This window comes from Natator depressus, chromosome 3 (genome assembly GCF_965152275.1).
Source record: "Natator depressus isolate rNatDep1 chromosome 3, rNatDep2.hap1, whole genome shotgun sequence".
Lineage (NCBI taxonomy): Eukaryota > Metazoa > Chordata > Testudines > Cheloniidae > Natator > Natator depressus.
The window spans coordinates 206,660,557-206,687,389 of record NC_134236.1 but is presented as its reverse complement, the minus strand read 5'-3'; the positions used below and the strand labels follow the sequence as shown (position 1 = coordinate 206,687,389).

The 26,833-nt window shown below is 62.5% G+C and overlaps 1 protein-coding gene across 1 annotated transcript in view; it reads left to right on the top strand.

Moving 5' to 3' along the window:
* PTK7 (protein tyrosine kinase 7 (inactive)) overlaps positions 1-20,743 on the top strand; it is a 96,533-nt gene extending 75,790 nt beyond the window's left edge. Inside the window, exons 2-20 of the mRNA XM_074949775.1 lie at positions 462-755; positions 2,900-3,002; positions 3,413-3,603; positions 4,783-4,933; positions 7,631-7,761; positions 8,050-8,316; positions 8,813-8,946; positions 9,482-9,617; positions 10,048-10,167; positions 10,450-10,599; positions 11,175-11,325; positions 12,843-12,970; positions 14,297-14,500; positions 15,412-15,567; positions 17,725-17,957; positions 18,563-18,643; positions 18,833-18,984; positions 19,076-19,254; positions 19,775-20,743. Coding sequence (XP_074805876.1) covers positions 462-755; positions 2,900-3,002; positions 3,413-3,603; positions 4,783-4,933; positions 7,631-7,761; positions 8,050-8,316; positions 8,813-8,946; positions 9,482-9,617; positions 10,048-10,167; positions 10,450-10,599; positions 11,175-11,325; positions 12,843-12,970; positions 14,297-14,500; positions 15,412-15,567; positions 17,725-17,957; positions 18,563-18,643; positions 18,833-18,984; positions 19,076-19,254; positions 19,775-19,935 — 3,122 coding nt within the window. The 3' untranslated portion in view covers positions 19,936-20,743. The remainder of the gene's footprint in view (positions 1-461; positions 756-2,899; positions 3,003-3,412; positions 3,604-4,782; positions 4,934-7,630; positions 7,762-8,049; positions 8,317-8,812; positions 8,947-9,481; positions 9,618-10,047; positions 10,168-10,449; positions 10,600-11,174; positions 11,326-12,842; positions 12,971-14,296; positions 14,501-15,411; positions 15,568-17,724; positions 17,958-18,562; positions 18,644-18,832; positions 18,985-19,075; positions 19,255-19,774) is intronic.
* The last annotated feature ends 6,090 nt before the right edge of the window (positions 20,744-26,833 follow it).

The following is a 26,833-nucleotide window of genomic DNA, read 5'->3' as shown; positions in this document are numbered from 1 at the left end:
GTACAAAGACTATTGCCGGGGTGTGCGGGGTGTGACGGCGGGGGGCGTTCTGTCACAGCGGGGCACTCGAGAAATGGGTCTACACTTAGACTTCACGTGGCCCTTGCTAGGTGTGTGACTGTTACGCTGACCTAGACCCCGGTGTGGGTGCGGCCAGGACAGCAGCAGAATTCTCCCACCAGACTAGCTATTGCCACTCAGGGAGGCAGCTTAACTGCAGCCATGGAAAAACCCCTTCAGACGCTGTAGGAAACGTCTCCGCCACCCAGGCATGGCCTGCATCTCCCCAGGTCCTGCTGGGGCCTGTTTCACGCCGTCTTCCCCTGCCTGAGAGCTGAGAGGCTGACCCCTTCCCCCGTATGCTTCCCGCAGGGGGCTGCTCTTGCTTCATCTGAGCTGCACCCCTTCCCCAGGGTACCCCCTGGCCCCGCCGGTGACCTCCTTTCCTGCCTTCCTTTCAGCCGTGGGCACTCAGGCACGGATCCTCTTCACCAAGGAGCCGTCCTCTCAGGACGCCTTGCACGGCCGCAGCGCCATCCTGCGCTGTGAGGTGGAGGAGCCGAGCGGCGTGGAGTTCGAGTGGCTGCACAATGGGCTCTTCATCCAGGACACCGAGCGCCGCTTCCAGGAGGGCAGCAACCTGCAGTTCACCGCCGTGGATCGGCAGCAGGACGCCGGGGGCTTCCAGTGCGTGGCCAGGAACACGGTCACGGGAGAGGAGGCCCGAACGGCCAACGCATCTTTCAACATCAAGTGTGAGTACGAGAGCAGGGCCAGTGAGCCTGCCCCAGGCACGCTCCTCCCGACCCAGACTCCCGGGGTGGGCACATGGGAGCGGGTACAGCCCTCCTTCCTGCTGCCTTTTCCTTGCCAAGACATCCCCTCAGCTGGTATCCACTTTCCCAGAGCTTGCTAACGGCCTGGCTCCTTCCTTCGATATATGCTGCAGAGCGGCACGCACCACGGCCACTGGTCTCCAGGCCTGGCCCAGTCACCCCTCCCCTCCGCAGAGAGGCACAGTGACCCAGTGAATCCTCAGGGATGTGGCCAGGGTGGGACGGGATGGGGCCAGGTTGTTCTTCCCTTGGCGCTGTCAAAGTGAGTGAAGAGCTGGGCTGTACCCAGAGTGGTTCGTACAAGACCCAGCAGATGTGCTGTCTGACTCCTCGGTGGGTAAGTGGGAGCAGAGGGACTGACCGGGTTAGGAGGGGCGATTTCTAGCTGGGAGCTGTGCCAGGCTGTGGGACTATGGGCTGGAGGAGTGGGTGGGAGCCCTTGGCACTTTGAGCTGCCAAACTGGACCAAAGCCTAGGCAGGGATCTGCAGTGCCCACCACCCGGAGAATGGGCTGGGAGCTGGGATAGGTCTTTCCTGTGGGCGTTACCCTTCTCCTGCTCTCCACCTTCCCTCCACCACACCAGGCACAAGCCTTCAGACATGGCTTCTAGAAAAGAGCCCCCCTGTTACCATGTGAGACCAGGCCGATGGCGCTGCCCCCGACCGCCTGCCAGCTCGGTGGGGAGCTGTGCCCCAGCCTGGCTACACTCCCGCAGTGATGTCGGCATGGAGAGCTGCGAGCTGGAGTCTGTGCAGTGTCTGGAGTAATCTGATGCTGGCCAGTGGCCCTGAGCTCCGCCAGTCCTTAGCCCAACTCCTTTACCTCCAGCAGGCTGTTTGTCATGGGGTGCTTGTCTCCATCTTTTGCTGACTCTCCTTACGAGTGTTTGCTCCAGGCTACGCTGGACTTTTGTCCCCTTGGATGACATTGAGCACAGGCCTCGGCCCAACGTTTAAACCCTTCTCCTGTGCGCCACTCCCTGTCAACACTACAGAACACCAGAACGGCCATGCTGGGTCAGCCCAATGGTCTAGCTAGCCCTTATCCAATTCCTTTATGAACCTAGTTCTACTTTTGGCCTTCACGACATCCCCTGGCAGTGAGTTCCACAGGTTGACTGTGCGTTGTGTGAAGAAATACTTCCTTCTGTTTGTTTTAAACCTGCTGCCTATTAATTTCATTGGTTGACTCCTGGTTCTTATGTGATGGGAAGGGATAAATTACACTTCCGTAGTCCCTTTCTCCCCACCAGTTGTGACTGTATAGCCCTCTAGCGTGTCCCCCTCAGTCCTCTATTTTCCAAGCTGAGACATCCCAGTCCCTTTCATCTCTCCTCAGACGGAAGCTGTTCCATCCCCCTGAAGGTTTTTGTTGCCCCTCTCTGCACAGTTTCCAATTCTAATGGGTCTGTGATGAGCTGGGCGACCCCCGTGGTTTGGCTGAGCCCTCTGGGTGCGGCTGATAGGGTTGCCCCTCCCCCACGTTCCCAGCGTAGCCCCCAGGCCAGGCATGGTCAAGCTGGGCTTGTGACCTCGGCTTGCATGTCTGCCTGGTTTTGATCTGCTCCGTTGCCTGCTTTGAAGGCCCTTCATGGATCTCGGCAAATGCCCTGCGAGGGTCAGAGACCACTCCCTGCTGCTGCCTCCCCCCCCATGGCACAGAGCCCCAGCGAGCTGCAGGCCACGGCTGGAGATGCTCCTGATGTGAGCGCTGGAGGCTGGGGGGTGTGGAGAGTCCCAGGCCCAGCTGAGACCAGCCAAGAACTGCCTCGGGCCGGTGCTGCACCCTGCTGGCTGGGGGAGTGGAGCAGCTGGACCAAGCCCAGGGCCCCAAGAACCCGCTCGGGCGCTCTGGGGCCCACGTGCAGCCTGGGGGGGACCTGGAGCAGCCATGGAGCTAGCGTCTGAATGTCAGCGCTGTCGCTGACTGTGGCAGCAGCGGGATGGGAGGGCTGGCCTGCTCCAAGCTAGGGCCATGGCAGCCACGGGGTGCCGGCAGGAAGGTGTGGGGTGGGCACGCTGCTCCGAGCAGTGGGGGCTGGAACTCCCTTTCTTTTTGCAGGGCTCGAAACGGGTGGCGTTGTCCTGAAGCACCCAGCAAGCGTGGCAGAGATCCAGCCCTCTGCCTCCGTGACGCTGCGCTGCCACATCGACGGCCATCCGCGGTAAGGAGCCACTCTCGCTTCGCCAGCGTCCGGGCTGGGCTCTGCCTCGCCTTTCACCTGCGCGCTCTCTCTCTCTCTCTCTGTCTCTCCTGTGAAGATCCACCAAAGCCTAGGGGGAAGGTGAGAGGCAGGAGTAAGCATCGGGGGAGAGAGCAAACTGCGGGAGCACAGTAAGGGCGGGCCTAGAGCCCCAGGTCCTGGAGCTGCTTGGTGTTGCTGAACGGGATCACTGTCTGTCATTGGAACGGCTGCATGCCTCATGGCTTCCCGAGCTGTGTCTATGTGTGTCCAGGCCAGCGGGGTGCAACGAAGGGTCAGCCGAGCGGGCCATTTCCCGGCTGCTTTCCTCAGTGCATGTGCTCTCAGGCCCGCTGCTGGCCACCACACTGACATGCCTGTCTGTCTCCTAGCCCAACGGGCCAGTGGTTCCGGGATGGCAGCCAGCTCCTGGATGACCGTAGCAGCTACGGGATCAGCAATAAGGAGCGGACACTAACCCTAAAGAGCGCCAGCCCCGAGGACAACGGCATCTACTACTGCTGTGCTCGCAACGCCGTGGGCATGGTGTGCAGCAGCAACAACTTCACGCTGAATATCATCGGTAAGGGGCGCTCTGCCCACCCGGGCAGCAGGCGCGCGCCCCACGGGCTGGGGGGCCCAGGGAGAGGGCTGTTCAGTGCTGTGTCAACTGCCTTGTCTTTGATGTTGCAGAACATCAATGAGGCTGTGACCTCAGATCTGCCGCAGCTGGGGAAGTGTCAGGCTGGTGTGATTTCCTCCGTCCCCCAGGAGGGAGGGGAAATTGTCATTCACAGGGGCCCTGCCTGAGCTAGGGACCGGAGCAAGCACCCCACCTGCATGGCCACATTTTAGCCCCGCCTCGTCCCCGAGGCAGACGCAGACAGTGATGTTTCTAAATACCTGCCGCACGGCCCCAGGGCCCCAGCAGGGAGCTGGCGGGTTTGTCGGCCCCACTCTGCTCTGCACACAGTGCTTGTATCGGGCAGCAGGTGCCGTTGTATCGGTGTGTTAAACCCCTTCAGCCCCAGCGCAGCCACACTTATACCGGGATAAAGGTGCCATGTACCGGGTCCACCAATGTAGGCAGCGTGAAAGCAGCATCCACCCAAGGGGCTGGACTGCTTTGTCCCTCCCAGTCCAGGTGAAGTGATACGGCTTGTGTGTGTAGACAAGGCCTTAGCCACCACTCCTGTTCCCAGTCTTGGCTGGTCCTTGCAGAGGGGCTGTAGCTGGCAGAGGGACGGCAAGCCCAGAAGGGAGGTTGGGTGAAGGTACATTTCTGCCATGTGGGAAGGGAGCAAGCAGCTTGGTGCCAGACCCTGCTGTGTCGGACAGGCCCCCTCTCCGTGGCTTCTTGGAAGGCAGGCTGGGCCTTCCCCAGCTCTGCTGGCCCTGCCCATGGCTGGGCTGGGCTGCGGCAGCAGACTGACGCTTGTGGCTCTGGCTGCGCTTTCCAGACTGGTCAGCGTTCCCAAAGGGGAGCTAGGAGCCAAAACCAACACGGGAAAGCCAGAAGCGAGGACACAGCAGCCTCCCCAGGAGGCAGGGCTTGTGCTGGGACAGGAGTGTAAACGCCTGCTGGCGCGAGGGTCCCTGTCCTGGCAGGCTCTCTGCATGCTGCAGCCCAGCCCTGTGCGGGATTCCCGCCAGCCCCTTGGCCCGGCCTCCCTGTGTCTTGTGTCTCGCTGGAGATGAGCTGGCCTTCGGGGGAGAGGTGGGACTCCAGCCACCCTAATGTTCCTGCGGTCTCCCCTCCCAGACGAGAGCTTCCCTCGCCCGGTGATCATCCCGCAGGACCTGATCGTGAGTAAGAATGAAGAGGCCATGTTCCACTGCCAATTCACAGCAGTGCCTCCTCCCAGGCAGGAGTGGGTCTTCGAGGACAACTCACCCATCACCAACAAGACACGGTAAGTGCCCCTGCCCCCACTGCACTGGGGAGGGCGAGGGGCCCCAAACTGGCAGAGGAAAGGAAACCCATCTCCCATTTCATCGCATGCTCCTGAGACCTGCAAGGCTGGAGGAGCCATGAGCCCTGCGAGTGTGAGAGGATCCATCCCGCTTCCCATACTGGTGCCCTCCCTGCCCTTTCCAGTGCCAGTCCGAGGGCCAGGCTCGTTCTGGGTCGGGTCCCAATTCCCATGAGGCGCGGTCTGTGCCAGTCACTTGCAAGGGCTTGGAAGGCGAGCAGCAGCCTGGGGGCTTGTCTCCCCGGTTGAGAGGCGGGATGAGGGAAAGCAGTCTGATTGCTGGCTAGGTCAGGTCAGGAAGGAATCGGTCGAAGCTGGCTTGACCCAAGTCACTCTTTGCCTGCCGTCAGAGCGTCCGCACTGCGCTTTGCACGGCCTTAACGACATCGGTTTAAAAACACCCCTGTAGTTAAACTACTGCCAACTCGCGGGTATGCCAGGCCAGGCCAGGCCTCAGTGTGGCTTGTTACCGTCTCCGCCCTGTTGTTAGGGCACCTGCCTTGTGAACCGTGATCCCTCTGTTCCCTCTCTCCCCAGAGCTGGCCCAGGCTGTTGCTGCTGGCCCTTGGCCTGGTTCTCTTCTGTCGTGTGGCAGCACGCTGGGTTATGGGGCAGCTTGAGAGGGGCAGGGATGGCAGGGAATCACCTGGAAGCCTGGGGTATCTCAGCGCTTGATTCAAGAGCTGAGGACATGGGCAGCCAGCCCCAGAGTGGCCGTGCCCAGTGGTACTTAGCACACGCACCGTGACTGAACAGACACGTGCCTGGCCCTTGCTCTGGGCCAGCATCTGGAGTGAAGAGCTGAGGGCAAGAGGGAGCCATTTGCAGCACATGGCAACAAGCCTGACCCGCCCTCCAAAGCCTAGGAATGGCGCTGGAAATTCTCCAGCACCCTCTGCTGGGCACATGCAGACAGCTCTGTGTGTTTTGTGGAGCACTGCGGTGACGCTGGGTCTGGCAGGCCTGGGCTGGGGGTGCCCAGCCAGCGCTGGTGCCTGATCTGTTGATTAGGTATCAGTGGTATTGATTGCTTAAGAATCGCCCGCTGACAGATTTGCACGTCTGGTGGGTTCTAGGCCCCAGATCAGGCTGCGGTGTTGGCATTGCTGTTAGACTGGGTATCCCGACTTGCACCTTTGGGAAAAGGCTTCTGAGTTTGCAATAGTTTTATTAACACCAATAGCAAAATCACAGAACCTCCCACCCAGCAAGGGGGGTAGAGAGAGCGAACACAGAGCGACTGTCTGAGCAGCCATGTACTCACACCGTCCCCCGCACGAAAACCCGCAGCGTCAGTCATTGTCCTCGCCATCGTCCTGCCGTCTCCCAGGGCACACAGGCTGGGATCAGCTTTCCCAGTGTGGGACGCTGGCGCCCCTGTGCCTAGTGCATATTCCATAGGGGTTCAGCCCCTTTTCCTTATTTGAACTTCTGCCCCCCACTAATGTTGGGGTGCCCATCTCCCACAGGTTACTAGGCCTTTTACCTCAAGCTTCTTAGCATGTACATCAGTTACCGTGGCATTGTGGTGGTCAGACATCTGCTGATGTTCTGGACCTGGGAGATCTAAGGCTGATATCAGCTGGTATCCTGTGGTTACCTATCAGCATTTCAGTCCTCCTTGCACTACAGCACCCTCGCCCGGGCTAGCTCATGATCCGGGCTTGCTCCTGGCCAACTGCTTATGCCCTAGCCTCCGTTAGTTTAGCTAGTGTCGCCCTGGCCCGGAGGGCGAGGTTTTCGTTGTGTTTCAGTTTGGGTTTTGTTTTATTCCCTGTTGTTTCCCATTTGTGAAGACCCCGGGCTCGATCTTTGCACCCCGGGGCACAGTGGGCTTGCCCAGAATCCCAGCTGGCATTTCACAGACCTGATGGTTCTTGCCCCTAACGGAGCTGAGTGTAGCCGCTGTGGGGCTGTCTGCAGCCAGCCTGGCCCCATGGCTCTGAGGGGTGGAAACCTCCTTGGAGCACTGGCTCCAGGTCCCAGCTGTGACACCACCAGCCCACTGGAGCCCGGGGGCTAGGAAGGGCAGAGGAGACGGCAGTGGAGGGGAAGGCTAAAGCAGTGTGGCGGGGCTTGGGCCAAGCAGGCTTCCTCACTGGGTGGTGCTGAATGTGTCAATGAGGGACCGAGTAGCTTGAGGGTCAGGTACTCGCTCAAGATGCGCTCTCCCTTCATCCCCGAGCCAGCCCCGAACCCCAGTGCCATGCACCGTCCCAAAATGGGGCCCTGCTCTGCGCCCGCCCAGGATGGGCACCCACACCGCCTGCCGCAGGATCCCCTCGCAGGCCTGGGGCCTGTGCGTCCGGGACCCTCTCCCCCGGGATTCCCCGCCGGCAGCCCCTGAGCCATCCGAGACTCTCCTGCACAACGCACAGCCTGGGGCAGCAGCAGCTGTGAGCCACCTCCAGCCCTCCGGAGGTGGGCAGCCAGGCCTGCCCCCTGTCCCAGGTGGGGAAGAGAGCCTGCCCCCCAGCCCCTGTATCTCGTGTTCCAGTGCCCAGCAGAGGGGATGCAGGGAGGGAGCACGTGGCCACGGAGCGTGTTGCTTAGACAGGGCCGTGCTGCGGATTTGCACATCTGTCCCTCCTGTCTCAGCCCCTCGCTGATGCTCGGCCACTCACTCCCTTTGTGCAGGATCACAGTGTTTGCCAATGGCTCCCTGCTGATAACCCAGGTGAGAGCGCGCAGCACGGGGATCTACAGGTGCATTGGCCATGGGCAGAGAGGGAAACCCACCGTCCTGGAGGCAAGTCTGCGGCTGACAGGTAAGGCCCTGGGTGGCTGGCCAGGTACTCGTGCGGCCCTGGCCGTACTCTGAGCCAGGCGGGCGCAGCGCTGCCTCTGTCCGGTGGTTGGGGATGAGCCGTTCGTTCTCCAGGGCTGCCCGGCCATGGGAGAGCAGTCCTGTCCCACTGCCCAGCCAGGGCCAGGAGCTCTGCTCTGCTCCCTGGATCCCTGTCTGGATCTGCGCTGAGGCCCAGCGCCTGGGGCAGCAAGGCACAGGGCCTCGGGGCACAGCTGGGGGTAAGTCACCTCTCCCCCGTTTCTCTCAGAGATCGAGGACATGGCGCCGTTCTCCCCGAAGGTTTTCATAGCGAGCCAGGAGCAGCGCGTGGCCTGCCCTGCCCCCCGCGGCATGCCCCAGCCCCGTGTCTGGTGGGAGAGGAACGGCCTCCCGATACCCGCCAGCGGCAGGGTGCACCAGGAGGCCGAGGAGCTGGTGTTCACCAGCGTTACCGGGAGCGACGCTGGCACTTACACGTGCCACGCGGCAAACAAGGCCGGGGAGAAGAAGCAAGACCTCAGTGTCACCGTAGCCAGTAAGCATTTTCCACTGGGGGCTGGGCAGGAGGCTCTGGGGATGGGCTGTGGGGGGCTGGGCAGGGGGCGGTGGGTTGAGATGGCAGATGGGCAGTGCCCCGTGTGTCACTGACCCTGGAGCAAAGGCTGAGCGAGGGCAGGCTGCGTAGCAGAGCCTCGCCCAGCAGACCGCCCCAGACGCAGCAGGGAGGAGGCTGTCTTGGTTGTCTTTGGGGTGGTCTCCGGCAGGTCTCCCCAGCCCGGGGGCAGTGCCCGGGTGTCCCCGTGGCTCTGGGAGGAGGTGGGGCCTTTTCCCAAAGGCCCCCTGCCCCACCCCCACGTTACAGAGCGGAGCTCCTGTGGCCCCGGACGTCACGTCACCAGCAGTCCACGCTGGGCGGGCGGGTGGTGCAGTACCGGGGGTGCCCGAGCTCTCCAGGCCAGCCGGGGGCACTGCCCGGTGTGGCTGAGGCAAGCACAGCGGGAGCCCAGGTAACGCTGTGCCCTCGTCCCCAGCGGTGCCCAGGTGGGTGGAGATGCCCAGGGACAGCCAGCTGGAGGAGGGGAAGCCGGGCTATCTCCACTGCCTCAGCAAGGCCTCCCTGAAACCCACTGTCACCTGGTACCGCAACGGCGTCTCCATCTCCGAGGTGAGTGTGGCGCGTGAACCCCAGCCAGCCCGGCCGCAGCTCCCAGCGCCCGCTCTCTTCCACCGGCCGGGCAGCCCTGGGGACCGGCTCATTCCCAGCCGCGCTCTCCCTGCTGCCTCTGGGCTGCGCGTCGGGCCAGGGCAGCCGCAATCCATGGCGCACTGAAATGAACCTTGCCCAGTGCTAGAACCCCCTGCATGTCTCCTCCCGCCTGCCACTGTCAGCTCCTAGTGCCCTGGGCCCCAGGTCCCACTTCCCCTGGCTCTGCCCCACACCTCAGCCCCAGTCTCTACCCCCTGCCCCGCAGCCTGCTCCAATGGGCTGGGCCACAGCCCCTCCCTGGCCTGCTCCAGTGGGCCAGGTCCCAGCCTGAACCCTGGCAGGGGAGGTGGCAGAGCCTCAGGGGTGGCTGAGCCAGCCGCTGACTGCCCCTGCAATAGGCCTGCGGGCCAGGGCAGGGCCAGCTCCCCAGGGCCAGCAGCATGCCCGGGCGGGGGAGGGCAGCAGGACTGATGCTGCTGTTCTGGTTGGGCAGGACTCGCGCTTTGAGATCTCGGAGAACGGGACGCTGCGCATAAACAACGTGGAGGTGTACGACGGGACCGTGTATAAGTGTGTGAGCAGCACTCCGGCGGGGAGCATCGAGGGATATGCCCGCGTGCACGTCCTGGGTAGGCCGGGCGGCTGCGTGCCGCTGCGGGGACCCCCCGTGCCCCTCCTCGCCCTGCTTGGGCAGGCGCTGCACCCCTGGGTTGGGACACCAGCTGCTTTGGCCTCTCCCTCCATGGGTCCTTGGCTCTTCCAGCATGAGCCCTGCTCCTGTGTGAGTGTGCAGCAGGGCCGGGTATCCGGGCGGGGCCCCTGCTCCCTGTGTATGTGTGCAGCAGCACCCCCGGGGCCGGTGCAGGTCTCCAGGCACGGCCCCCGGTGCCAGTGCGGGTCTCCAGGCACTTCCCTTGGTGCTGGCGCGGGTCTCCAGGCATGGCCCCCGCTCCCAGCACGGGTCTCCAAGCACGGCCCCTGGTGCTGGCGCGGGTAGGCAGTGGGGTCAGTTACACTCAGGGGTTCCTGGGCTGACTGCCCCGTCTGTGTTTGTTCCAGAGAAGCTGAAATTCACGCCCCCCCCGCAGCCCCTGCAGTGCATGGAATTCGACAAGGAGGTCACCGTGTCCTGCTCGGCCACTGGCCGTGAGAAGCCCACCATCCAGTGGCTCAAAACAGGTGAGGGGGGGGACGTGGTCTGTTTCCGGACTGCCTGGGGCTTGACTTCCCGGCATGGCGGGGGCTGGGCTCGGCACCAGGGATTGTTCTGGCCTAAGGCCTCTGGCCCGGCTGTGTAGCTCGGTGCCCTTCTGGGAGCGCCACAGCAAGGGGGAGCCCAGGCCACAGCCGTGCTGCAGGATACATGCTGCCCATGTCCCGGCACTGCGCTGGGGCCCACAGGGCCCAGAGCCTCCTGCTACTTTGCGTGGCTGCAGCGTAACCCCCGTTTCTGCCCTCCAGATGGGAGCAGCCTGCCGGCTCACGTCAGCCTCAATGCTGGCGCCCTGCACTTCCGCAAGGTGAGCCGGAGTGACGCTGGTAACTACACCTGCATCGCCTCCAACAGCCCCCAGGGTGAGATCCGGGCCACGGTGCAGCTCACGGTGGCAGGTGAGTGCTGCGCACCTCCCGGGTCGGTCCCTGCTCCAGAGGGGCATTTCCTGGGCACCACCCCTTAAACATCCGTCCTGAGGAAGGGAGCATGCTCTGGCCTCAGGATCCCAGCACCATGAGCCCTTCGCACCTACTGGTACCTCAAGTCACGGCCTCCCAGTCAGCTGAGCTGCTGGCAGCGTCTGTTCGTCCGTGTGCCGCTGGGTCAGGGCGTGAGTCACCCCAAAACCCAGTCCTGTTTGTGCAGCTCCCTCTCCCGCCCGCAGCTCTGCCAGCCCCCCGCTGCAGCCTGTGGCACTGGGGAAATGCCACCGGCAGGGAGCTGTCCTGCCCCACGCTGACCCCTCGCCCAGGCCCTGCTCTGACCTTCCCCCTCGCCGGCCCCAGGGCAGGATCCCCTGGTAGTGCTGGACAAGGGGGCCATCTGAGCGCTTACCTCCTGGTTTGGGGGTCCCCCCCCCGGGAGCTGGGCTGTCCAGGGAGCCTGCGTAGACCTGGCGGGGGGGGGGTGGGGAGCGGCAGTAGGAGAAGAGCTCGCATTGGCGCTGAGAAGCTGTGACCTCTGTGTTCAGTTTACATCACCTTTAAGCTGGAGCCGGAGCCCACGACGGTGTACCAGGGGCACACAGCCGTGTTGCGGTGCCAGGCAGAGGGCGACCCGGTACCACACATCCAGTGGAAGGGGAAGGAGAGGATTCTAGATCCCAGCAAGCTCTCACCCAGGTATGGAGCCATCTCTCTGCCCCCTGCCGCTGGAACCCGAGCTCTCCTGCCTTGGGCATGTGTGACGCATGAGGCTGGCTGCCTCCAACCCATCCTGGAGCAGTGGCGGGGGGCCAGCTGGGGGCATCATCCCCAGCCTTCTGCACTCCTGTGCCAGGCCCCAGACCTGGAGACCAGACCAATCCACGGGGGGATATTGGTCATTGGGCAGTTTTCTGCACTGCTCTGTGAGTGACAGTTGTGACTGGGAATCCCCTGCCTCCAGGAGCTGAGGCTTTAAGGCAAGGCCCAGGTATGGAGGAGGGTACCTTGGCCCCAGGCCGTGACGACTGAGAACGCTGCTCCATCAGAGCTCACCAGCTGAGCCACTGAGGCGCTCAGGAGTGGGGAATCTCCGGGGAGCGGGAGAGTCCGTTCCCTCGCAAGGCCACCGCGCAGTGGGGAGGGGTCCCAGCAGGCCTGGGAGGCCATTGGAGTCCCCGGGGGAGACCTGCCCAGGCCGGTGTGCTCAGGACGGCTGTGTGCTCGGCGTTGGTACCAGTAGAGCTGGCCATCAGGTGCTGTTCTCCAGCTGTAGTTATGCCCTAGGACTCGGAGAAAGGCGCCTTCTCCGGGGGTAGGTACGGCCCTTCCCACGCAGCACTGCTCGGGGGCTGCACTGGACCAGTCTAGTTACAGGGCTGAGTGGAGACGGGCCTTCGGTCCGGTTCCCCGAGGGTAGGTGCCCACATCTGACAGGGCAGCGTCACCACTGGCAGCTGCAGCAGAGGGGCTGAGCGCAGGGTGGGCAGGGCGAGCGAGGCCCCGAGCAGGGCTGAGGCTTGAGGAGTGGTGCCTGGGCTCAGACTTTCTGCCTCCTGGCCCCTTTCACCAGCAGCAGATCAGGGAAGTGAGGCAGAGGGGAGAGCGCTGATGGGGGCCGCCAGCGCCCTGCATGCCTGACCCAGCACAGACCTCAGTTACACCCTTTGCTGGGCCCCTGCCCTCTCCTGCGGGGTGTGCAGGGCGCATGCCTCTCAGCACCCAGCCGGCGGTGAGAACCGCTCCCGTCCCAGTGGGGTCAGTCGCAGTGGGCAGTGCCGGAGGGGTCTTGCCGGGCTGATGGATTCGAGGCCCGAGACAGATGTTCGGCTGGATCAGATGCGTGCACAGGCGTTCCGGGAGCGTGCGGGAAAGCCATGGAGGGGCACCTGCTCTGCACAGAGCCATGCTGTGTTGGGGGGAAGCACTTTGCAGAGGGCCGGGTGGCTGCCGGCTCCGTGCAGCCAGGAGGCCCCTAGAGGAATATGGGGGTAGCAGAGCTATTTTGAGAAAATATTACAAAGAATTCCCACGGTCTCCCTCCTGCCGTCCCTGGCTGCACGGACCCAACAGGAATGCGGGCCCTTGACCCCTGCCGTTCCCCTCTGCTCTGGCCTCACGCACTGTGTCCCAGGAGGGCCGTGCCTGGGGTTAGCGCAGCGCCTAGCACACAGGACACCCCATAAGTGCTGCCCGGTGGGTGCCTGTCATTACAGGATCCAGATCATGCCCAACGGCTCCTTGGTGATCTACGACGTCACCACAGACGACTCCGGGAGGTACACGTGTATTGCTGGCAACAGCTGCAACATCAAACACCGTGACGCCACCCTCTACGTTGTAGGTAGGATGCGCCCTCGAGCCCTTCCTGGGGACTCGGCCAGGAGCAGCTCGGCCCCCGGCGGGGAGGCCTGGGAAGAGCGGCTGGGGTAGGCAGGGCGGGTGTTTCCCCTCTGTATGGGCACCTCTGTGCAGTCGAGGGAGGGTCTCCTGTTCCTATAGCACCATTTGGCCATGCCAGCAGGCCACCATCGCTGCACACAGTGCCATGAGGGCAATGTGGACACAGCCGGGTGGGGTTTAGAGCTGGACCACTGGGGCTTCAGGGGCTCCTTGTGGCAGCACAGCTAAGGAATTGGGGTCAGGACTCACTCAGGGCAAAGAGCACCCCCCACTGAGTGCCCGCCCAGCCAGGGGCCCACCTGCACGCGCGCCCTCTGAGCCGCCTCCCGCCCAGCCAGGGGCTCCCCTGCCACGCGCACCCTCTGAGCCGCCTCCCGCCCAGCCAGGGGCTCCCCTGCCACGCGCACCCTCTGAGCCGCCTCCCGCCCAGCCAGGGGCTCCCCTGCCACGCGCACCCTCTGAGCCGCCTCCCGCCCAGCCAGGGGCTCCCCTGCACACGCGCACCCTCTGAGCCGCCTCCCGCCCAGCCAGGGGCTCCCCTGCCACGCGCACCCTCTGAGCCGCCTCCCGCCCAGCCAGGGGCTCCCCTGCCACGCGCACCCTCTGAGCCGCGTCCCGCCCAGCCAGGGGCTCCCCTGCCACGCGCACCCTCTGAGCCGCCTCCCGCCCAGCCAGGGGCTCCCCTGCCACGCGCACCCTCTGAGCCGCCTCCCGCCCAGCCAGGGGCTCCCCTGCCACGCGCACCCTCTGAGCCGCCTCCCGCCCAGCCAGGGGCTCCCCTGCACACGCGCACCCTCTGAGCCGCCTCCCGCCCAGCCAGGGGCTCCCCTGCACACGCGCACCCTCTGAGCCGCGTCCCGCCCAGCCAGGGGCTCCCTTGCCACGCGCACCCTCTGAGCCGCCTCCCGCCCAGCCAGGGGCTCCCCTGCCACGCGCACCCTCTGAGCCGCGTCCCGCCCAGCCAGGGGCTCCCCTGCACACGCGCACCCTCTGAGCCGCGTCCCGCCCAGCCAGGGGCTCCCCTGCACACGCGCACCCTCTGAGCCGCGTCCCGCCCAGCCAGGGGCTCCCCTGCACACGCGCACCCTCTGAGCCGCGTCCCGCCCAGCCAGGGGCTCCCCTGCACACGCGCACCCTCTGAGCCGCGTCCCGCCCAGCCAGGGGCTCCCCTGCCACGCGCACCCTCTGAGCCGCGTCCCGCCCAGCCAGGCCACGTATTGAGCTGTGCGTTGTGCTGTCATCTCACACGGCGTCATTTGGCCCCCAGACAAGCCGGTTGCAGAAGGGGACGAAGGTCCCAACAGCCACACGCCCTATAAGATGATCCAGACCATCGGGCTGTCGGTCGGGGCGGCCGTCGCCTACATCATCATTGTGCTGGGCCTCATGTTCTACTGCAAGAAGCGGAGGAAGGCCAAGCGGCTGAAGAAGCACCCGGAGGGCGAGGAGCCCGAGATGGAGTGTCTGAATGGTAAGGCCTTAGCTGCCAGCCGGGGCTTGGCACAGGCCTCCCCCACAGGCCCCAGTGCGTTGGGAGTGGGGACCGACAGGGGCTGCCTCCATTTCCATCAGCGCAGAGCCCTGTCTACGCCAGGCAGGAGCGTGGGGTGGGGCCCCAGGCTCTCCCAGCAGGCTGCGCTGGAGGCGTTGGCAGGGCAGGTGCCAGCAGAGGCTGGCTGGGCTGCCCCATGGCTCAGCTGGCCGGTGGCAGGTTGTGCAGTGACCCAGCGAGCGGCACGGAGAGTTCCCTGCAGTGCGTGGATGCAGTGCCCTCTGGTGGGCACGGCAAGGCAGGGCCCCCTCTGTGGCTTTCCCTAGCAGTGGGGAGGGTGAGAACTGACCCCCATGTCAAGGCATTCCCTGCTCCCCCTCCCACAGCATGCAGGCTGAGCTCCCTTCAGGGGGCACATGCTGGAGGGCTGCGTTGGGCATGGCATGCTTGCTGCGCCATCAGCCATGTGCTCTCTGCCTGGGAACTCAGGTGCCGGTTCCTCTGGTGATCGGTAGAGCCCACGCAGTTGGTGTGGTAAAGGAAGGTCTCCCAGGGACCAGGCCATTAGCTGACTGGGGCTTGGAGAAGCCGGTAGCACCCTGCAGCCCATAAGAAGCCTGGTGAGGCTCGCGGTTGTGCAGGGGGATGATGGGCCACGGGGTGGTTTTGCCCAGCTTCGGTGTCAGGCTCACAGGCCCACGGTCCCTAGCGTCGCAGAGGGCTGCTGAGCTCTGACAGTACGTCCAAGTCTTGCTTGGGTCTGAGTGTGGGGAGGGGTTGAGTGCTCGCTTCACACCGTCTCCGAGTCCGATCTATGGCATTGAACTGAGATCCTGGCCAGGTTCCCTGGCTGCCCACGCCAGGTATGATGGCCCCTGTTTTCCTTGCAGGTGGCGCTCTCCTGCAAAACGGGCAAACCACGGCCGAGATCCAGGAAGAAGTGGCCTTGACCAATCTGGGCAGTAGCTCCGGCGCTAGCAAGAGGCACAGCGCCACGGACAAGATGCACTTCCCCCGCGCCAATCTGCAGACCATCACGACGCTGGGTATGGGCAGTGGGGCTGCTTCAGACCCGGGTGCTAGGTCCGGAACCAAGGTTCAGCCAGGACGTGACGCTTTCCGGGCTGGGAGCCACCTTCTGCCGCCTGCCCCCAACCCGAGGGCGTCCTCCTGTGCCAGCTGGGTGTTCGCTCCTGGGCGTCTGCTACTGAACACTCTCCTCTGGCTGCACCAGCCCTGCCTTTGCCCTGCAGCCTGCCAGTCCCTGAGTCTCTTCCCAGTGTCCCCCTGTGGTGTCCAGCCCCTGATCATGGGATACCCACAGAAATCCCAGCTCCTCCCTGCCCACATGAACAGGGTACCCCAGCTCCCGGGTTTTACTTTAGACACACACAGCCCTCCAGTGCGGTTCCAGTCAAACAGGAGATTTACTGCAGAAGGAACAGAGATTCAACTAGAAACCAGCGTGAGCAATGGATGCAAATGATTACATCCGAAACAAATCGTAACGCACAGTAGGCATCCCCCTGGCCTGTCTGTTAGATTCCACCCCCCAAAGTTCAGCCTTTTGCAGTGTCTGCCGGCCACCCACCCCCCTCCCCCCCGCAAGTAGGCACCCAGTCTTGAACAAAGCGTTAAATCTCCCCCCGCGCACACAGCTTGCAGTGGTGATGGGAATTGAGAAGTTACAAGCTTCCAGCAGAGCCCTCACATGCCCTGGGAGCGGTGCATCAGGTGCAGTGAGTTTGTAAGGTCTGAGACAGGAGTTGCTTGTAAAGACTAGTGAGCCCTTTGCCAGCTGGCACTAGTGGGCCTCTGTCACCCGGGCATGGCTCTCAGTCCCCAGGGGCTGTAACCCCGAAGGGCTGTTTCCCTGTGCCATGTTCTGGGGTCCTGCAATCAGCCGCAGCACCAGCACAATGGAGAAACCTACCTGTGGGGCCTGGAGCACACAAGCGACGGACCAGCCCCATCAGCGTGCATGGGGCGTGACCCCCTCCGACAGAACACTGGGGATGAGACCTGTCGCCCTCCGCTACCCCCTGGGCACAGAAATGCCCCCGGCTGGCTGGCCTACAGCCTGTTGCTCCTGATGCACGATCAGACTGTCCAGTCCGGCCCCTGGCAGCGCTGGCTCCGGGAATGCCCACTCGTACAGCGTTCTTGGGCCGAGCCGACTGGGCCCTCTGGGGATCAGCGGACAGGAGTGCCCGGCGGAAGGGGGCGTCGGCCGTATCGCCATAGCTTTACCGCTAGCCTGGCTGCTTGCCCTAAACATGGCTGTGACCTGGCCAGCCATACCCTGTGCATGCAGGTGGCCGCGCATTGTCCCAGTACGCTGCATGCCGATCTCCCTGCTGGCCAGACTGCCCCAGCGTGCTTACCCCAGAACCGGGGCTTGTGAAAACCCCAGGCTGGGCACAGCCCTCGCATCTGCCATCCAGGGCTGGCCCCTCTTGGTCCAGATGGGACTGCCTAACCGCGGCATCTGGGATGGAGGGGTTAGCTGCCCCCGGTGACGCCTGCGGTCCTCAGGCAGCGGCCGCCCCTCCCTGGCCACACAGCGGCAGCGGGGCTGCATGTGCACGGGCGGGATAGAAGGAACGATCGGTGACGCGCTGGGAGCGTCGTGCGTGTGGCTCTCCTCACACGCTGATCCCCAGTTTCTTATTTATTTTCTTCCTTGGGGAGTTTCCTTCCTTTTGAACGGAAATGAGATGATGACGCGAGGGAGCGTCCCGCAGCTCCCCACCCAATGGGTGCCAGAGAGGGAGGGCGTGCCCCCGTGGACGTGAGTGCCAGCTGAGCCCATGCCAGCTGAATGGGCCATTCTCAGAAGCGCCCTACAGGGTGGTGTGGACGGCCCTGGCTGCATTGTCTGTCCCTCAGCCCCCCTCGTTTTGGGGGTGGCAGTCCTGCTGGCTGCTTCGAGAGTAACGCTGGGTCAGCCTTCTCCTCCCAGCTTAGCGTAGGAAACGAGGGCGGCAGCGTGGCCTAGTGGGTAGGGTGCTGGACTGGGTCGCAGGGGACCTGGGGTCTTTCCCAGCTCTGCCCCTGGGCTGCTGGGTGACTGAGGTGAGTCGTCCCCTCTCTGGGCTCCAGCTCTCCTGTTTGCTGCAGGGCAGGGGCTTGGGCTGTGCAGAGGTGGTCCTGCTCACGCCCTCCGGCCCGCCTCCCGGTGACCCTCTGCCCTCTGCTTCCAGGGAAGGGCGAGTTCGGGGAGGTCTTCCTGGCCAAGGCGAAAGGCCTGGAGGACAGCGAGAGCGAGGTGCTGGTGCTGGTGAAGAGCCTGCAGACGAGAGACGAGCAGCTGCAGCTAGACTTCCGGCGCGAGGCGGAGATGTTCGGCAAACTGAGCCACCCCAACGTGGGGCGGCTGGTGGGCCTGTGCCGTGAGGTAGAGCCGCACTACATGGTCCTGGAGTATGTGGATCTGGTAAGGGAGGGGCCCTGCTGGCCAGGGACGGGGCTGTTCTGGGATGAGCGCGGGCTGGGGGTTGCCATAGGGGGAGAGACCCTCTAGCGCCCAGGAGAAGAGGAGGGAGGCTGGGTTTGTGGCCAGGCCCTCCCTACCTCTGTCGAGAGGCCATTTGGCCAGCTTTGCCCTGGGGGGTCCAGGCAGGGCTCCTCTCCAGGATGGTCCAGGAGGGAGCAGAGACTCTGTGTGGGTTTGTCTGGGGCAGGGCCCTGGGCTAGTGCCGAGCCGCTAGGCCTCCCCGGTCCATGGGCACAGGGCAGGCAGAGCTCTCCGAGGGCCAAGGCCCGGCTGGGGGCCGGCTGGCCATGCCCATGGCGCGAGGAAGGGCTGAGCTGCGTAAGGGGCCCTGTAAGCTGGCCCCCAACAGCCATGGGGGAAGGGTCTAACACCTGGGGCCGGGAGGACGCCAGTCTCTCCGGAGCCCTCGCTCCCCCGCGCTGGCAGTGCCAGGGCCCCTCGCTGCCGCTCTCGCCCGCTGCTCAGAGGGCGGGGAGCTCGCACCTCTGGCAGACAGCCCCTTGCTGCCCTGAGCCGCGCTGACGTGGCGATTTCGGCCTCACCAGGGGGACCTGAAGCAGTTCCTGAGGATCTCCAGGAGCAAGGATGAGACGCTCAAGCCTCAGCCCCTCAGCAGCAAACACAAGGTAAGTGCGGGAGCACCGGTGACCTCTAGTGGGCTAAAAGGGCCAGTGTGCCTGGCTGAGGGCCCCGATCCTCCCGAGGATGGGCCCTGGAGCCTGCCCCCACAGGCACGGGCTCCGATCCGGCCCAGGCTGAGGGACGGGCCATGCTGAGATGCCCTGTGGCTGGCACTGACGTGTCTCTCGTGGCAGGTGTCTGTCTGCAGCCAGGTGGCCCTGGGGATGGAGCATCTCTCCAACACCAGGTTTGTGCACAAGGACCTGGCCGCCCGGAACTGCCTGATCAGCGCTCAGAGGCAGGTCAAGGTGTCGGCCCTGAGCCTCAGCAAGGACGTGTATAACAGGTACGTCAGGCCAGACTCTGGCTGCCTGCCCGCGGGTCCCCTGGGTGCGGGCGCTGTCCGGCCGGCCTGACCCCCCTGTCTCGCTGTGCAGTGAGTACTATCACTTCCGCCAAGCCTGGATCCCGCTGCGCTGGATGCCCCCGGAAGCCGTCCTGGAGGACGAGTTCTCCACCAAGTCAGACGTGTGGTCCTTCGGTGTCCTCATGTGGGAGGTCTTCACGCACGGGGAGATGCCCCACGCCAAGCTGGCGGACGACGAGGTGCTAGCAGGTACGTGGGGCACCGCCCGCACCGAGGGCAGGCAGGGCTGGGCAGAGGAGGTTGCTGAGTGGGGGGGATATTCTGGGCTGTTGCCTTCTCTTCCGCTCCTGAGAAGGCTGCTGGAGCAGCGGGTCCTGGCCAGTATCTGAGTCGGGCCCAGGGCTGGACAGGCCCCACGGTGACCCCACAGCGATCCCTGTGCCCTCCCCAGACTGCTCAGTGCCTCGGCCCTGGCTGGCTCTCCAGGCTCCCTGCACACAGGCTTGGCGAGCGGCACGGTGCTGTCACCTGCCCTCCCCCCATGGGCCTTTGGCCAACGCCCCGCCCCGCCCCGCCGCCTCCTGTCCCTCCCCCCACGCCCTGCCCCAGGGCTCTCCTGTCTCTCACCCCCACAGACCTTTGGCCAATGCCCCGCCCTCCCCAAGGGCTCTGCTGTCTGTTCCCCCTCTGCTGTCCCTGCAGGGGGCCGACACCCGCCCTGCCCCAGGGCTCTCCTGTCTCTCACCCTGGGCTTTTGCTGTCCCTGCAGGTTTACAGGCTGGGAAGATGAAGCTGCCTCACCCCGAGGGCTGCCCTTCCAAGCTCTACAAGCTGATGCAGCGCTGCTGGGCCCCCAGCCCCAAGGAACGCCCCTCCTTCAGTGAGCTCGCCACCGCGCTGGGCGACAGCCCGTCCGACAGCAGAGCCTGAGCGGGGAGCCGGCCCCTTGCGGGGGGGCGGGGGGAGCCGGGCTCCAGGATCGGACTGGGACGAGTGGGAGCCCAGAGGGACCATGGGTTGTCACAGCTGGACTGGGCGCTGGGGGGGCCTCTCCCCGGCCTGCCGGCATGGTGTCCTCCAGGCCCTACCTCGGCTCCCCACGGTGCTCCAGCCAGCCATTGTGTGCCAGCAGGGAACGCTGGGGGTCCCGGGCCACTTCCACACCCCCGACCAGGGGCTCCTCTGCTGCCCTGAGTCCCCAGCACAGCCAGGCCCCCCCTGGGGGGCTGGGCTCCATGCCCCTCGGCGCTGGGAACCTGGCAGGAAACCCCCGTTCGGCTAAGACACGCTGTGCAATGCAGCCCTCCCCTCTCCCCTGCGTGCCCCCGCCACCCTCTCCTTCGGGGCAGCCTGGCACAGAGCTGTGGGCTGTCTCCCTGTGCCACGTCCCTGCCCGCTGTCAGACCAGGGGAGCCATGCACAGCCGACGCAGATCCTCTCCCGGAGTCGCCGAGGAACCTGTGTATTTATTCAGAGGTTCTGCTCCCCTGCCCCGCCCGTCCGTGCTAGGCCCCAGCGTGGCCCTGCACAGTGAGCTGAGCGGCAGGACCACCAAGTGCCTGGCATATGAAGGAGATTCTCACTCGCTTTCCTGACTATCCGATGCCTTCTTTTGTATGATTCCCCAGGGCGGCGCCCCTCTGGCCCCAGTGTGTCGCGCTGACCCCTCCCCGCCGAGAGCCCTGGTGTTCGTTTGGTTGCGCGGGGGCTGTGACAGCCAAGAGATTTTTTACACGCTGCTCTCAATAAAGAATCCCTTTTTGTAGCTGCTGTCGTCAGCCTCCTTCCCCCCTGCAGAGGCTGGGCGGGTCCTGCACCGGCTGTCGGCACAGCCAGCTCTCCAGCGCCTGCACCTCGCACACGCGCCGGCTGTGGGGTGAGGCAAGGCAGCACTGCTGGGCAAGGGGCACGCGCGTTGGCTGGCATCCCTGCTGCTGGGACGGCCTCCCGCCTCCCTTGGGAGCAGGGCATGGAGCTGGCTGGGAACCAGGGTGCTCTGCAGGACGTGGGTTTGTCTTTTCCAGGGAACATTTCAGGTTTGGGTTTTTGGTGAAAAGCAGAAAACCAAAAGATTTCCATCCCAGCATGCTGCCGCAGAGCCTCCTGGGCGTTCTGGGTCAGGGAGCCAGTCCCCACCTGCAGCCCTCTGCTAGGGTCGCCCTCTCAACTGGCCAGCCCCAAAGCTTGCCCCCCCCCCCGCCTCGCCTTGCTCTGCACCCAGAGCCCCCAGTGCTGGAGTCGCCCGCAGGGTGCCTGGCAGTCCCTGCGGCAGGTGGCGCTGGCCCGGCATGTTCCCAACACCTGGGCGCAGGGGGGAGCGAGGCAGTGCTGTGCCTGCGGAGCCTGAGGTCCAGACTGCAGTGCTAAGAGGAGAGGGGGCACCAGCCCCACGGGGACCTGCAAGGTGCTGAGCTCTTGGGGCTCCCCGCACTCAGGCATGGAGGCTTTTCCCTGAGTGACGGCAGGGGTAACACCCAGGTGCTGGGACATGGAGCATCCAGGCTGGGCAATTCCTCCTCCCCAAGAGATGGATCTGTGGCCTCTGCCATCTCCCTGCATGGGCCATTCTGCTGCCAAGGCCCTGGGCTGCCTGTACCCCTGCCTGCCAGCCACAGGGCGCAGTGGGGTCTGCTCCCGGTCGCTATGCTCACTACAAACCAGAGAGACTCATAGACTTTAAGGCTAGCAGGGACCATCATGGACATCCAGTCTGAGCTCCTGCATATCACAGGCCACAGAACCTTGCCCACCCCACCCCCTGCTGGAATAGGCCCCTAGCCTCTGGCTGAGTGACGGCCTCAGAGGCAGGTGAATCTCTCCCCCAACTGTCCAGGTCTCTGCCAATCTGCCCTGGGGGAGGATTCCTGCCTGACCCCAAATACGGCGATCAGTTAGACCCTCAGCATGTGGGCAAACTCCACCAGCCAGACACCTGGGAAAGAATTCTCTGTGTATCTCAGAGCCCTCCCCACACTGAGCCATCTCCGGCTGGGGGAGATACTTGCCAACAGCAGTCGATGGGCCACATGCCATTGTAGGCAACATCAGACCATCTCCTCCAGAGACTTCTCAAACTCAGTCCTGGCACCAGTTAGGCTTTGTCTCCACTGCTCCCCGGGGAGCCTGTTCCAGAACTTCACCCCTCTGATTATTAGAAACCTTCGCCTAATTTCAAGCCTAAACTTGTTGAAGGCCAGTTTATAGTCATTGGTTCTTGTGTCCGCATTGGCGCTTAACTTAAATAACTCCTATCTCTTCCTTGCATTTATTCCTCTGATGTATTTACAGAGGGCAATCGTATCTCCCCTCGGCCTTCGTTTGGTTACGGTAAACAAGCCAAGCTCTTTGAGTCTCCTCTCATAAGGTTAGATTTCCATTCCCTGATTGTCCTAGTAGCCCTTCTCTGCACCTGTTCCACTTTGAATTCATCTTTCTTAAACCTGGGAGACCAGAACTGCACACGCTATTCCAGATGAGGGCTCACCAGTACCTTGTATGGTGGTACTAACACTTCCCTGCCTCTACTGGAAATACCTCACCTGATCCAGCCTAGGATTACATTAGTCTTTTTCACAGCTGCATTACATTAGCAGCTCATAGTCATCCTGTCAAAGTCCTCCAGATCTTGTATGATATTCCAGTCCTCCTCCGTATTGCCCATACCTCCCAACTCCGTGTCCTCCGCAAATTTCATTAGCTCACTCCCACTCTTTGTGCCAAGGTCACTAATGAAAATGTTAAATAAGACTGGTCCCAAGACAGGTCCCTGAGGTCTATTGTATTAATTTACAGGGAAGAGATGGGCCAAGGGTGCTACCTAACTCAGTCGCTGTCCAGCACTGAACAGTGGTACGGTCTGATCCTGTTTCATCCCAGGGCCTGGTTGGAATTCAGCTGGCGCTGGTACGGGTGGGGATGCCACCTGGGTCCCTCTCTCTGACCTGGTCTTGGCAGGACGGCTCTCAGGATGGGGATGCCGAAGGCCTGGGTTTCCAGGACAGGGTCGGGGTGGCAGCCATGGGGGAAGCTTGGAGAGGGGCCAGGGAGCTGGGGCGAGCCAGGGCCAGCGGGTGGCTGGGAAGGGCAGCAGAGCTTGGGCACAGGATGCTCAGGCTGTCGCCTTGCATATGTTTTTCTGCCCCCTTCCACGGCCAGGCAGCCCAGCGGCTGGCGTCTGCCCTCTCTCCCCCGGCCCAGCCGCCTCCACGTGCTCCGTGCTGGGCTCTGCCAGTCTGCAGACGGCTCCGGGCACCAGCGCCGGCCGGGCAGGCCCCTGGGCGGCAGGCATGTTCGGCACTCGTTTCCATGGCAACAACATCCCAGGATGCACCAGGAACTGAGATTAAAGCATAATTTTAGCACCTGCTAAAGTAACAAAATTCTGCCCCCTTTCCCCCACTCCTCAACCCACCGCTGATCCTGTAGGAACCAGGACTTCAAATTTCCTGATATTCGTGCTCAGAATCAGACCTAGAAAACCAAGGGGCATGGGCTGGCTTGGGGGGTGTGGGGACAGGGAATGGGGCCTTTCCTCTCTAGGGGGCACCGGCTCTGATCTGGCCCCAAGGCATGGGACTGGTTGATAGGGAGGGTGGGGTGGGAATGGGGCATTTCCCCTCTAGGGGTGCTGGCTCCATCTGGCCCTAGAGTGGGGAACTGGCTGGTTGGGAGGGTGGGGTGGGAATGGGGCATGGGGCATTTCCTCTCTAGGGGGTGCTGGCTACAATCTGGCCCCAGGGGCACTGAGTTCAGTTCTCTTGTTGGAAATCCCAAGCAAGGCTCCCTGGCGGCAGGGCTGCCTAGAGCCTGAGCAGGGCTCCCCAGGGAATAGAGCCATTTCCATCCCTCAGCAGTGACAGGTCACCAAGCAGCTACTTCGGGAAGCAAATTCACCAATCCAGCAAGAGCAGCTGACAGAGCAGATATGAACATGTGAAAGAACAGCCACACTGGATCCATCTATCAGTGTCCTGTCTCCAGTGCCAGGTGCTTCAGAGGGAACGAACAGAACAGGGCAATTCTCGAGTGATCCATCCCGTCATCCAGTCCCAGCTTCTGGCAGTCAGAGGTGTAGTGACACCCAGAACATGGGGATGTGTCCCTCACCATCCTGGCTAATAGCCACTGGGGGAGCTATCCTCCAGGAACGTATATAATTCTTTTTTGAAAGTTATACTTTTGGCCTTCACAACATCCCCAGGCAGTGAGTTCCACAGGTTGACTGTGCGTTGTGTGAAGAAGCACTTTTTAAACCTGCTGTCTATTCATTTCATTGGGTGATCCCCTAGTTCTTGTGTTACATGAAGGAGGAAATAAGACTTCTTTATTCACTTGCTCCACACCAGTCGTGATTTTCTAGATCTCTAGCATCTCCCCCTTAGTCGTCCCTTTTCCAAGCTGAAAAGTCCCAGTCTTATTAATCTCTCCTCAGACGGAAGCTGTTCCATGCCCCCAAGCTTTTTGGTTGCCCTCCTCTGCACCTTTTCCAATTCTGATACCTCTTTTTTGAGACAGAGCAACCAGAACTGCACACAGTATTCCAGGTGTGGGCGTACCAATGATTTATGGAGTGGCATTCTGTTGTTTTCTATTGTATTATCTATTCTTTTCCTAATGGTTCCTCATAATCTGTTCGCTTTTTTGACTGCTGCTGCTCCAGCGCATTGAGCGGATGTTTTCAGAGGCCTGTCCACAATGACTCCAAGATCTTTCTTGTGTGGTCACAGCTAATTTAGACCCCTCGTTTTATATGGATAGTTGGATTATATTTTCCAATGTGTGTTTTTGGCACTTAAAACATTGACTTGCATCTGCCAGTCTGTCACCCAGGCACTCGGTTTAGTGAGAGCCCTTGGTAACTCTTTGCATCAAAGAGAAGCTACCGCCAGCACCCGGAGCCCATCCATGGACAAACCCTGGCAGCCCAAAGCGCACAGGGTAGGAGAAAGAGCAGCAACTGCAGCCTCCCCCCAGCAGCCTGGGTCCTGGGCTATGACAAATGCCTGAGCTCGGATCTCTCAAGGGTTCCACGGGGTCCGTGGAGAAACACCCAGGAGCTGTCAAACTCTTCCATGTGCTGCAATATGTCCTGGTCGGCAAAGGCGTGAGGGGCGCTAGGGAATGTGTAGAGGAGATGAGCTACAGTCTGCTACCCCTGCTTCAGCAATTAGCAACAGCCTTCCAGTCCCAACGTCCTTTACGACATGCAATCCAAGAGCGTGTGTCCAGCCACCAGAGGTGGGTCACCAGGCAGGCAGCTCTGCAGGACAGCAACCCCCTCCCCAGTCTGCAACCAATCGAATGAAGCACGGGAGTGCTGACCAGATACGCAGAGTGCCTGAGGCCAGTGATGAGCTGCCAAAATCTTAACAACTGGTTCCCTGTAAAAAGTTCTGATTTAAGGGATGTGCCAAGAGGTGGAGGGGGCGGGGGTGTAGTGGCAGGGAAGAGATTGCACAGAGGCAAAAGGGGCTCGTTGCAGGGGTGCAGTGGCAGGGAGGGAGTGGCACAAGGGAGAAGTGGGCAGGAGTGGGTTGTTGCAAGGGGCTGGCAGGCGGGGGGGGGTGTTTCAGGGGGGCTGCAGTCCCAGTGGCTCGTGCACTCCCTGGGGAGGCAGGAGACCCAGGTCTGACCCCGCTGCTCTGCCAGAAGGGGGAAGAGGTTTGACCAGGGCTCGAGGGGAGTTGAGAGGAGGCTAAGCACGAACCCACCACACCTATCAGGTTTGCTCTGCCTGGAGAGAGAAAGCTTAGAAGGGGGAAGCCCCCGGCACTAGGGGGCAGGCTGCAGGGACAGCTCAGCCAAGAGGAAGCCAGTTGCATCCCTGAGATAGGGGCAGGCCTCTGTGAGAGCTCAGCTCATCCTCTGGTGGGGACTTGGGGGGGCGCCCACCACCAAGGGGTTCCAGCCTCTCAGGAGAGAGGGATACGCTGATGGGAGGCCCTCAGTCGCCCCTGGGGAAGCTGCTGCCTTGTGACTAAGCAATGAGAGAGCAACTGGAGCAGGGGGAATGGGAGCAGGGTGACCCACCTCCCGGCTGGTTGCCAGAACCACCGGCCCACAGAGTCATTGGCCCAGTGGCTAAACCACTGTTTCCCAGCGGCTAAACACTCACTAGTCATTGGGCCAGAGCGAGAGAATGCGACAACCGAGTCTAAGTGCAGACGGGGGCCACAGATGCTGTTCCTTGTCTTTGGGTGGGCAAGGTCAGGGATGAACTAATCTGAAGTCTTGACCCTTTGGGGCCAGATCCTGAAGTCCTTACTCAGTCTTTGTTGTACGTTAATAGTCCTGTCTACTAAGTGGCTCCTTTCCTGTCTGGCCAGCCTGACCTGAGGACTGATCTTTAGTGTCTCCTGGTGTAGGTCTCTGTATCTGCAGAAGCCATCTATCTATCTGTCTATCACACAGAGGAGTTCTGCTTGCTCAATGGGATCAAATTCCTCATGGAACCCCTCTGGGCACGCACCGAGGATTTTATAAGTAAGGGGCTCAGACGTCTTTTGTGGGCTTTTGTGACTCTACAGATCTGGAAAAGAGCGTGCAATGAGGGTTCGATAGAGACCCTCTTGGGGTGGGCGTCCGAGCGATATTTGTGAATTTGCAGTAGCTTGCTTTGCAGATGTTTTGGAGATGCTAGCGGAAGCTTTTGGAAGACGAGTCCAAGGGTTTGTGATCTGTGTCCATGTGGATATGATCACATCCTGGGATATACTGATTGGTCAGACTTGTTGCATGCAAAAATAATGGCTAGCCATTCCCTCTCTGTTTGAGTATAGGTTTGCTCTGCTGGAGATCATGTCCAGAAGCAAATGCTACAGGCCAACCA